The following is a 12,653-nucleotide window of genomic DNA, read 5'->3' on the forward strand; positions in this document are numbered from 1 at the left end:
CTGCCTTGTATTTTTCTGTTTTAAAAAAGAATATTATGCCAACAAACACATGGAACGATGCTCAACATCACTCATCATCAGGCAAGTCAAAATCACAATAAGATATGGCCTCACACCTGTCAGAATGGCTAGTTTCAAAAAGACAAGAAATAACAAATGTTGACAAGGATGCGGAAAAAAAGGAACTCTTGCGCTCTGTTGGTAGGAATGTAAACTGGTGCAACCATTGTGGCAAACAGTATAGGGGCTCCTCAAAAATTAGAAATTGAAATACCATACAATCTAGTAATTCCACTACTGGGTATTTACCCAAAGAAAACAAAACTCTAATTCCAAAAGATATATACACCCCTACATTCATTGTAGTATTATTAAAATTGCTAAGCTAGGGAAGCAACTCAAGTGTCCATCAATAGATGAATGGATAAAGATGTGGCACATGCATATGCACTCACAGCAGGAGATATTCCTCAGCCATAAAAAGGAGCTGTGGCCATTTGCAACACCCTGGTTAGACCCCAGGGTATTATGCTAAGTGAAATAATTCAGAGAAAGACAAATACCAAAGATTTCACACGTATGTAGAATCTAAAAAACAAAATAAACAAAGCAGAAATAGACCCATAAATACAGGGAACAAACCGGTGGTTACGGGAGGGGAGGGGGATGGGCAAATGGGTGAAGCAGAGGGAGAGGTACAGGCTTCCAGTTAAGGAATGAGTAAATAAATCACAGGGTGAAAGGTACAGCATAGGGAATACAGTCAATGGTAGTGTAATGGCATTGTATGGTGACAGATGGAAGCTACCCTTTGGTGAGCACAGCGTAAGGTATAGAGTTGTTGAATCCCTATGCTGTATACCTGAAACTAACGTGACATTGTGCATCAGCTATGCTTCAACAAAGCAAAAAGAATATTATGCTTACAAATAAATACGAATACGTTTTTTTAACATTAACTCTCCCTGCAGTATCTGGAACTAGAAGAGTCCTTCAATATTGTCATGTTATTACAAACCCTTTATTTTAGAGATGAGAAAGCAGAGTCCAGAGAAGATCGACAACTCAGGTCGCATAGGAGGTTAATGGCAAAGAAGGAATGGGAACCTAAGTTTCTGGACTCCCAGAGCTTTATGCACATGGTAACACAGTACCCATCTTCTTTGCTGCTCGGTATCCATCTGAGATCTGCACAGCACAGGTTGGATAACGCGGACTGTGGGAACAAAAAGGGGCAAGAACTGGAAGAGAATCAGAAGACCCCACATCAGGCCAAGGCTCTAGGGGAGATGTCCTGACTCATTTCCAACTTATCCTCATCCAACTAAACTTAGCCCCTACCTTCCTCAGACCTTCCAACCAATCTACCCTGGAGTGGGAACAAACCCTCTCACGTATGAGTCCTCTACAGAATGACCACACTTACATTCTTACATCCAGAATGAGGGCCACAAGGATCCCCAATTTTCTAAGCATAAAGACTCAAAGGGAGAAAATTCAAGGACCAGCTCCCCTCCCCAGGGATTACGGTTGTATTTGTTAGTATCTGTGAATTGAGAAAAATATTCAACAAACATTCACCGTGAATTGTGTTGTATTTTGATGAGGCTGTGTTTTATTATTCTATAAATGCAGCTATGTACACTGAAAGAGAGGAATAGATAAAAATGGGTGACATTATATATTTGGATCACAGACACCTAGAGTGCTTATGGGTTCTCAGCCACTCGTTTGGGAACTGCTGGGTGGTGGCATCAGATCAGGACTTCAGATGGGGTGTCTAAATGCTGGAGGAAGGGGAAGATCTTTAGTCTATGTCCCTCCTGTCTACGAAAAATATGACAGGCTAATGAAGATACAACGAGAAGGTCTACAGTCCGCTCCTTTCAGATTTCCCACTGCATCTGCCTCCATGTTGCAGTTATTACCATCACCAGTGCTGGGGTTTCTAGTACTTCTGTTTTGGGGGAACAAAGGGTCTCTCACCTCCATCCTCTGGCCTATTCTTGGTTCTCCTAGCAATGCTGCCTCAAGTGGATTCACATTCCAGTCTCTTCCCCATCTCTCACCAGGAATCATCTCTAAAGAGTAAGCACTGACAAGTGATGGATAATTTGCATTTTAACCCTATTCAAATTTGGGTAAATGGTTTAATATGCATGCTAATATTCCATCATTATTCCAATTAAGGAAACTATTATGTTAAAGTGTTTAATCAGGAGAATTAAGGACAACTCCAGACACCTAAAATTAACCTCTAATAGTCTTGACATTCATTTCATTTAGGTGCAATTTGCCAAGCTCTAAGCAACTCCCTGCTTAAAACTTCTGCCTAGGCACGTGGGTATTCCTGATAAGACCTAAAAGCAATTCATTTCCTAACTAGATTGCTGTCTAAAAGAATAAACTAAAAGGGCTGCAATTTAAATACAATCAAATCCCCAAGCAGTCACATTCCAGAAGACTTAAATACCAGCATCTGGATCCCTAGGAACAACAATGCTATTCGCATCAGAAACAACACAACCACTTCCTCTTTCTCTGACCTTCTCTGTTTAATTACTTCCTGTGATTTCTTCTAGGGCTGAGCGCGCCCTGGAGCAGCAGGCTTTCCATACAAGACGGATTTGTCTGGAAGGTGCCGCATGCCAGCTGACCCCAGACATTACACACAACGTGTTAAGGGCTCCGTATTTCTTTTAAGTGATGGATCTGTTTGGCCTCCTGGCATTCACCAAGAACTTTTTTTAAGCCGTAAGAAAAAAATTCTTCCAGTACAAGCCCATCTGAAATCAAGCTGGATCTTAAAGCCGGAAACCCTGCCAGGGATGGGGAAGTGGCTGCTTGATAATCTCTCTGTGAATAAGCAGCACCATCTTGTCCAATGAGCTTCTTCAACAAATGCCAAGTATGTGAAGTCGCCTTTGAAGACACAAACCTGGCAGCTGTGAGCTTACTATCATCACAAGCACAGATAGGCCCTTGCTACTCATAAAGTGGGGTCCATGGAGCAAGGGCACCAGCAGCATGTGGAAGTCCATTAAAAATGCAGAATCTGAGGCCTTACTAAATCAGATGCCTCATCTTGCAAGATTCCCAATGCAAGTTCATGTTTGGACCTCCTCTCAAAATAACGAGGCTAAACCACAGGTTCAGGAGAACACTGTGCATGGTTATCCATTCTGTTCATAGGGACTTCCAAGGATAAGGTGGCTAGTTGTCTTTCCCAAAGAGGTAGCTATAGTTTCCCTTTTTGTTTATTTGCTTATTTATTTATTTTGAGAATGAGAGTGAGAGAGAGAGAGAGACAAATGAGAAGGGAAGGGGCAGAGAGAGAGAGGGAGACAGAGAATCCCAAGCAGGCTCTGCGCTGACAGCGTGGGGCTTGAACTCACGAACCACGAAACCATGACCTGAGCCGAAATCAAGAGTCAGGCGCTTAACTGACTGAGCCACCCAGATGCCTCCACCCTTTATATCAGTACAGAAAAGGCCACCTCTGTGGGCCCTGCTTCCGTCTTCAGAGCTGAAAAGGAATGCAAGAAAGAAATGTCACCTCAGTTTTGAGGAGTGTTTTCGGGATCCAACGTGAGTTCTAATTTCAACTGCTCGATGGGAATATAAATCAAGCTGTACACACAGTTTTTTTTATACAAGAAAACTAAAGCTCTATGAGGGGATACTCTACAAAAGTGGGACCTGAAGTCAAAGGACCTGGACTAAAAATAACAAATTCTGCTGTGTCCTCAGACAAGTTACTTAACCTCTCTGAATCTTTCCCTTGCCTGTCAGACATATTCCGTCCACGTGTGAGTGCACGTGTTGTGTACACAAAGCGCACACACACCCTAAAAATAACTTGGAGGATCTGTCAGGGGGGTTCTGGGAAAGGCATGTGGCTCCTTTAATGATCTGGATAACAAGGTCCTCCCACCCCAAATTTGGGATCCCAATGCCTGCAGCTCTAGGAGGAACCCTGCAGAAGCAGGGGAAGGAAAGAGAAAACAACTCTGGCAGTCAATCATCAAGATGATGCTGTCCTCACACCCCTAAGGCATATGAAAGTGCCCAGCACTCTGGAACGTAAGTTCCCTAAGGACAGAGACTCTCCCTGAGTCACAGCTCTGGTACCGTCTGGAAGACTGGGTGTCTGTGCATTAGGTGCAGTAAGTGAATGGCGCTCAACAGCTGGGTCACTCCCTTTCCTCAAGCCTCACCACCCTGGTTATTTTACCCAATGAGATAATTTGTACACGGCTTTGCAATTAGAGTCCAAGGATCTTCCACAGTCAAGTTCTTTAGGTTCAAAGTCTACCACACTCAAAACGGATACCTGTAATCTGGTGTCCCTGAATCCCCTTGGCATAAACGGATGGTAAGGGCCTTAAAGCTGGTTTAAAAACAGCAGACTCCGGATCTGAAACCCGTTTAAACACAGATTAATAAGAAGGCAACCATTAGGCCTTCAGGGCCAAAAGTAACACTGAGCCAGTGAATACTACTCTGGCAGAGCAGACCTGCTTTGGAATTTTGAGCCTAAGAAAAAGCACAGATTTGATTTAACCTATTAAGTGAAGGAGAAAGATTTAATTACTACATTAAGACTATATTCACACTTACACAGCTTTAAAAGATCTGCAAAAATGAGAAAAATTATTGGGATGCTGATGATTAAATGAAACCTCTGCTCTAGCATTCACTTCATTTCTTTGCTGAAAATATAAAACATAAACACCAACATGGCATGCAAGTAGACAAAACAAGTCATAAGCCAACTTACTCATAAAAGAACCTTCGGCCCCCGCCCCCATCCCATCAGAAGACTACTGACTCTTAGAAACAATCTGAATGACATTGGTGATGGATTTCTAGACCACAGACAGGGATGGCAAAAAAGCCAAGGATGCTCCTATAGGTAAGTGCACTGACAGTAAGAGAGGAAGCAAGCTACTACAAAACAGGAAATAGCCAGCTAGGATCACTGAGTAAAAAAGGCCAGTAGTCAGCTGGGCCTCACTGATATTACAGCACCAAAACCAAAGTGCTACCTCTAGAAGGACCTACCAGCACAGCACTGGAAAGCCAAATAAAAAGCAGAACATGACTTCTAGAGTCTAATTCTCCTAGAAACTCCCTTGAGCAGGTCACTTCAGCTCTCACAGGCATAAAGTGAGAATCTTGTCTCTTGCCGCAAAAACGTGAAGGTAAAATATTGTTAATGGATATCCTCTACCTTGTAAATTCTGAAAATAAAGGATACCTTGCTACATGATGTGAGACACTAGAGGTGAGGAAGTCCCACTGAATTCCCAATTCATTAGGCACTGTGCTAAAATGCTTTACCTTCACAATTTCATTTCCACTTTTTAACAGCCTATGAATAAGACAGTAGAGTGAGCTTCGTTTACATTAACCCAGGGCTCCTGGCTTAAAGCACTGGCCAGGAGCCTTCAGTCAATAGAAGGCAGAGGCAGGGCGTGACCCCCAAAGCTGTATTTCTTCCACCCCTCCTGGAAGTTTTGAAAAGGCAACCTCAAAGTCTTTTTAGATGTAGGTACAGTAAGAATACTACTTCATATTTTGATATAAGGTAAAATTATGTTTCAATTAATGAGTATTTGCCTTAACCAATTAATAAACGTTTGCAGAAAGCCTACTAAGGGCTCTGCACTCTGCAAGGTTATGGGCCTAAGGGTGAATAAGCTCTTATTCCCACACCTAGAAGGGCAGATGAGCCAACCTTCTTTGTGCATTCTCAGGGCGGGAGGCAAATACAAAGTAAGTAGTGCTTATCTGAAAAATCAATACTGGAAGCCAGAGCCAAAGCAGCGCCAAGGAGAAAAAGAAATAAGAGAAATAAGTAATGAAAACGAAAAGACAAAGATGTCATTACCAGATGAACTAGGAAAGACAATTAAAAAACGTAAACTGATAATTAAATTTAAGCACTTAGGAATGGACCAAAGGGAATACATCTAAGAATGAAAACAACCAGATTTGAAAAATCATCGTTTCAGTACACACAGGAGCCAAAGCCATACATTTTAGAAGCTGCCCTTGTTCTAATCTCCAGCTCTAAAATGCTAGGATGAAGTCAAGATCCATTTCTTCACCTCTGCACTCTATGTGAATGCAAAGGCAGAGATTTTGTTTTTACATAAATATTAAACTACCCTTTGAGAGTAGCATAAATAACATAAGCACAATTTGCTACCCTGTATGTGATACGCCACAGATGAACACACTGCTGACAAAGACAACCTGAGAAATTAGTTATACAACAGCTGCTACTTAATTTAGTGAACTCCTATGCCAGTTACTATCAAGTATTTTACTAAAATCCTGGCCTGACTTCCTTACCATGACATGGGACACATGTCAAGCCATGGCAACAATTCTTCAAGCATCTTAGGGCAAGCACACAGAAAATGCATTTTGCTCCATAGGGCACTGTGTGCACTAGTATAAATAGTCCTTCTATTCCAGTGACTGAAAGCCCCAGGAAATGCCTTTAAAAAAAAAAAAAATCATCAGTGTTCTGGCCTTAAATATTGATTAAAAAGAAACATTTACAAGAGTTTATCAATATGACTGCGTCTCAGAAAAACCAACAACAACAACACAAGAGCCCAATTTATTTAAAAACAAGCCAAAATAACCACACACGCCAAAACGCCCTGCTCTGCCTCTATTATCATCTTGTTCAATTTCTGAGGATTTTGCTGTTAGATTGTGTAGTTGTGTTCAGTCCAGTAAAATAGGGAGTATGCCAATGTTGGTGTTCATCAGCACGGCCATCTCCAACTTCAAGTGTTAAGACTCCATCAGAACCCTGCAGCTACTGCAAATTGTTAATATTGTGATTTTCTGCGGAGATTTTCCTGCAGAAGCAGAAACACAGGCCCCGGCTTATTGCACTCAAAATCTTCCACATCCCAACTCCTACAACAGTGACTGGAATCAAAATGGTTTTGAGTTATCAATCACAGACCACTACCACCACATAGTTCTGCACCCAATTTCCACAAAATGAGCCAAAGGATACCTGTGAACATGGACTTTCTCAGAGGGGGCTTATACACACTGCAAGTTAACCAAATACAATGATTGTAATCGTTGCATTCTGCATTTGTTGGTAGGGACAAAGAATTTTAAAATAATTAAACCCATCTTTTTAAGTTCAACGGACATTTACAAAGCAATGTGCCCAATAGTATTGAGCCAACAACTAGAAAACTAAGCAGTTGAGAGGTAATCCTGAATCCAAAAAGCTCATATTCTACTAAGAACCTAGAATCTAGCTACTAAGAACCCAACGCTAAATGGTGATAACTGCCATACGGTGTGGGAAAAAAATGCTCTAAAAAGTCCTCAGTTTTGACTCGAAGAGTGGAGGGTGAGGAAAGTCTAGGAGGACTTCATAAAAGGAATGGCCACAGAACTGGTTGCGGGGCGGGGGGGGGGGGGGGGGAATGAACAGAATTTCACTTGTTGAAGGGAAGGAAGAAAGAAAATTTCAGAATAAAGAGCACGAGTAAGCAGACTGTTGAGGCAGAATAGTTTTGGTATTTCTATTGATTCACTTTGTATATGTTTCATTTGGCTAAAGGAAGTGGAAAGCAAAGGGGATCAAACATAGCTAGAAAAGAGGAAGCACTTGCTAAATCCCTGTGGAAACAAGCCTAGCAGATGGAGAGAAGCCCAAGCCCACCACCTAGAGAAAGATGGATGGCCTCAAAGTAGGCACTTAATTTTATACAATGATAATGTCCTGGCTTACAGGCTTGTTAAGGTCTTTCCAAGTTTTGTTTTGTTTTTTTTGTCTTGCTTTCAAGATCTTCTGATGAATGGACCAAGATTCCAATTCCACAGAGTCAACTCCATGTTTTTAACATTTAAGGATTCTGTTCATGTGGAGTAAAACATCCCTCTAAAAAAAAAAAAGTTTGTTTATTTATTTATTTAGAGAGAGAGAGAGAGAGAGAGAGAAAGAGAGAATCCCAAGCAAGCTCAGCACTGTCAGCATAGAGTCCAACTCCAGGCTTGATAACACAAACCTTGAGATCATGACCTGAGCCAAGATCAAGTCAGACGCTTAATGGACTGAGAGAAGCAGGCACCCTGAAACGTCCCTTTTTTAAGGCTGATGCAAAGAAACTAGATCAATATTTGTCGTACCAGGTCTAATTTACACAACTGGTATTTCAATAAATGTACAGCTAATGTCCAGCAATAACCAACTCTGAATTCATACGATTATCTGAAGGTGTATCAAAGAATTTTCAAGCCCATGTTTATTTAAATTTACTTTTGAGAGACAGAGAGAGAGAGAGAGAGAGAAAGAGTGTGAGCAGAGGAAAGGAGCTGAGAGGGAGAGACCGAATCTTAAGCAGGTTCCACATTCAGTGCAGAGCTTGAGGTACGGCTCGATCCCAGAATTCTGGGATCATGACCTGAGCCAAAATCAAGAGTCAGACACTCAACCAAGTGAGCCACCCAGGCTAAGTATGTGAGCCTAAATTCACTTTAATTCCGTATGTGCCTCGTATCATTTTCAGGGAAGATAAGGGAAGTGGAAAAAATTACGGCATGACAGACTGTCACCAATACCGAAGAATTAGGGACAGACTGACAGAAACAGTGTGAGCTCGGAAGTCAGAATGACTAAGGCTGGCCACCCTGTCTTCTTTTCAGACAGTACCTCATGGTGGTTAAAAACAGTCCATTCTGAGCCAGGCTGCTAGAGTCACAATCCAGCTCCTTCACTTACTAATGATAATGACCTTGGACAAGTTACTCAACTTCTCCCGGCCTCAGTTTCCCCATCTATAAATGGGGGTAGTAATGCCACATCTACTGGGGGGGATTGCTGGGAAGAATAAGTGAGTAAAGTACTATAAAAAAGTGTTTGCTAGCTTAGGCAAGCAACTTTATTTAAGTTTTCTCATCAGTTAAATGCAGTAGCTCCTTCATAGGGTTGTGTGAAAATTAACAAGCTGAGCCTGTAAGAAATCTCAGGGCCCTGCAAAGAGCCAATACCAAACACCTGTTTTATGCCTGGTACTGAACCGTAAGCTTTACATGGGCTATCTCATTTAATTTTCACAACTCCACGAGACTGGTAATATTTACTCTCATTTTATTCACTCAGATAAAACCAAGGTGATATGTAAGTAACTTGCCTTTGATCAGAAAGTGAGCAAATGGCTGAGCCTTGAGCCTTAAGTGTAAATTAAATGCATTTAACTCAGGATCTTTAACTGGCACCTGGCTGAAATGGCAGTTGTAAAAGACATTTTTCAATCAATTAGGCTGAATGTTAAAGACAACAGGGAATAATTTTGTAAAGTGTGATAGTTTTGAGGCTTTGGAAGAGCATCCTTATCTTTTGGAAAGCTAAAGTATCTAGACATAAGGTGTTCTGATGTCTAATTTCTTTGAAATGGTTCAGCAACAATATTTAAGTTTTTTTTAAGGGGAGACCTTTCAATATTAGGAAAAACAGGACTAAGGACAAAGCTACAAGTCCATTCTCAGTGAGATATGTGTTTCAGAGAAGAGTTTATGAGAGGGACATTTAAAGGAACACTTCAAGTTCTTATGTAATGACCCATCTGAAAAATTCCTTTTAAATGTTAATGCCTGGAAGAAGGTATCTCTCTGGGTTACAGAGCTTTGCTGTGATTGCTTTTTTGTTGTTGTGGGGTTCTGTCTGGAAGCTCCAAGCTAAAATCATTGCTTGATTACAGTAGTCATAGTAGCCTAGGTTTTTGCTAGATTTATTTACCCCTCCCCTGTATGAATTTTGTTCCATGCTAAGCTGCTCTGAAAGCAGAAAATAGAGATAGTCATTTCTTGCTGGTGATTCCACCCAAAATCCTTTTGCTTTGGATATAAGATGGGGTAGGATGCAAAGCTGATATGCCCCGGTGAAAAGGGAGAATCCGGGCCAGTATTCCCAAGAGATGGAGGCAAGGAACCCAATGCAGGGCAAGTAGAACCAATCTCCAACAATAATCCCCAAGTCCAGAGGTTGCAAGGCAATGGTCCCTCCCTGCTACTACTGCTATTTGTGTGCAAGGACAAACAAAGACCCAGAAAAATACTTGTTCATTAGTCAAGTCCCAAAGGGAGGAAGGCCCAGCAGCATATTTCTTCCCCTCTATATTTCAGCCCTACGAGCGCAACTTTTTTCATTTTACCGTTTCAAGAACAGTCTATGAAGACAAAGCAAAATACCTAAACTAGAAACACCGGCATAGGTGGTGGGAGGGCAGCGACAGGCACACAAGGCGGGATGCTCTCTAGCTGCGGGTGTCTGGCAAACCAGGGGTTACTGCAAATATCTCTGGGGACCACAGGAAGGAAATTCCCTTTCCCAAACACCAACCCTCTCAACACCCCCTCCCGCCCAGCCGCCCAGCCTGGCAACAGCAGACACCAAAGGATAAAGGGACATTTAAAAAAAAAAAAAAAGTGAAGTAGATTCTTAAGAGTAGAGCACAACATTCTGTCACCTGCTGCAAGAAAAGCCCTCCCCATCATCCAACCCTGAGTCACTTCCCCTCCCTGCACTCTCAATGCTTGCAGGGGCAAAAGACCCCGGAGAGCAGCTACCCGAAGCCCCTATTTCCCCGAAGACAAGCTCTGGGCCTCCCCCCAGGGCGCGTCCTCACGGCTGCCAATCGTCTCTTTACGCCCAAGCCAGCTCCACTGCTACCTTGGCTAATGTCAGCTCTGAATGAAAGGAGCCGAGGCAGTCTCCGGATTTATGAATGTGCAGGGGAGGAGGGGAAGGATATCATGTGACAATAAAGGAGAGCGTCTTATTCACAAAAAAAAAAAAAAAAAAAAAGTGGCTGGTGGCGGGCACAGCCACTGAGCAGCGGCAACAGCCACCGTGCGGTGACCACTCGGACCCGAAACCGACGACCTCAGGCGCCGGGCCCAGGAGCCCGGCCTCCGCTTCTCCGGCGACTGGAAACGCCTCGGACGGGGGTGGGAGAAAGACAAACGCGATTTCACCACCGCAAGGCTGCAGGGAGCCTCACCTTGGCCTGCGGCTGGGAAAAAAAGGCACCCATCCCGCGGAAGGCGGTGGGTCAGACCCGGAGCCCCTCCAGCGGAGTGTCCCGAGCATTGTTCCCCTCGGGCTCGTGGGCCGGGCACGAATGCCTGTGCACGCGCGCACACACACACACAAACCCACACACGAACACACGAACACACACACACACACACACACACACAGGCCCGCAGCACGTTGTCCCGCACGCTCCCGCCCGCCCCCGCCGCACACGACTCGGATCCGCCCCCGAGCTGCCCAGACCCCGCGGGGCGCCTGTCCCGAGCCCACAAGCGTGTGCACACACGCTCACACGCGCCGCGGGACCCCTCGGGCGGCCCGGCGCGATGACCCGCCGGGGGATCCGGGCTCACGCAGACCCCCGCGCAGTCCGCGCCCAGTCCTCTCCTCGCTCCGCTGTGTTTTTATGAATGAAAATGTGGTATGCAAATGAGAGCGATTCAAGAAAACGAAATGGCGGAGCCTGGGCCCCAGTGGGCTCCCTAAGGGACCCGGGAGGAAGGGGGCGAGCGGCGGGGCAGGAGTCACAAAGTCACCAAGTGAAAACCCACCGACCCCAGGAAGCCGGAGCGGGGGTGTCAAGTCTTGGGCTCCGGCCGCCAAAGATTTCGGGGGGGAGGGGGTGTTTGTGAGTCCCCGGAGAAGGAGCGGGGACCGCCCCGAGGTCACCCGCTCGCCCTTGGCCCCCGCCGCGGCCACCAGCCGGCCGACCCAAGGCGCACCCCCGCCGGCCCGCAGCAGTCTTTGCCCCCTCCTCACTTCAACAAGGGTAGAAATCTCGCATCCCGAAGCCCACAGGCCAGCGAGTCGCTGCACCCCACGCCAAGTTCACCCAACCAGCGTCCCCGCCTGCGTCCTCAGCCCCGGCCCCCACGCTGCCCCCGCGGGGCACCCTCTTCCCACCCCGCGGCCAAACTTACTCGTCCGGGTGTGTTTCTTCGGTCATTTTCCTGTTCACCTAGACGCCTGTCCCGCGGCGGGCAGCTTTGCTCCCTTCATCTTCCTGTCCGTTCACCCCCCTTCTTCACATCTCCGGAGATCGCCTGATTTGGTTGGGGAGGGGGAGCCGCAAGAGATGAAGGGGGCGCCGCAGAAGGCAGAAGGGGAAGCTGGGCGACAGGAGCGCGAGGTGAGGTTTGGGGAAGGGGTGCAAAGGCAGGCTGCCGGAGGAGTGAGCGCCGCAGCGCCGCGGGCGAGGCAGGAGGGGCTCTGGGGGCTAGGCTGCGGGCAGAAGGGGAGAGATTTGGGCAGGGGACGGCGGTGGGGGAGAGGAGGAGAAAAACAAGCGCGCCGTGGAGCGGCGGGGACTGCTGAGAGGAGGAGAGGAGGGCCGGCCGGGGGTGGGGGCTCGGTCCGGGGTCGCCCCCGGGGGCCGGGCCAATCACGGTTCCGGGGAGCGGTCGGCAGCCGGGGGAGGTGCGCCTGGGAGGAGGTGCAGGGCGCCCCGTCCGAGCCCCATCTCTCGACTCTACCGATTTACTCCATATTGGATTCTCACCGCCGCCAACAGGAGGAGGAAGTAGGGCGGAAGCGATGACGTCTTCCCAGCGGCCAGAGGTGGTGGAGT

The 12,653-nt window shown here is 45.8% G+C and overlaps 1 protein-coding gene across 1 annotated transcript in view; it reads right to left on the reverse strand.

Moving 5' to 3' along the window:
- SPRED2 (sprouty related EVH1 domain containing 2) overlaps positions 1–12,590 on the reverse strand; it is a 111,046-nt gene extending 98,456 nt beyond the window's left edge. Inside the window, exon 1 of the mRNA XM_027072329.2 lies at positions 12,007–12,590. Coding sequence (XP_026928130.1) covers positions 12,007–12,032 — 26 coding nt within the window. The 5' untranslated portion in view covers positions 12,033–12,590. The remainder of the gene's footprint in view (positions 1–12,006) is intronic.
- Positions 12,591–12,653: the final 63 nt, after the last annotated feature.

This window comes from Acinonyx jubatus, chromosome A3 (assembly GCF_027475565.1).
Source record: "Acinonyx jubatus isolate Ajub_Pintada_27869175 chromosome A3, VMU_Ajub_asm_v1.0, whole genome shotgun sequence".
Classification (NCBI taxonomy): domain Eukaryota; kingdom Metazoa; phylum Chordata; class Mammalia; order Carnivora; family Felidae; genus Acinonyx; species Acinonyx jubatus.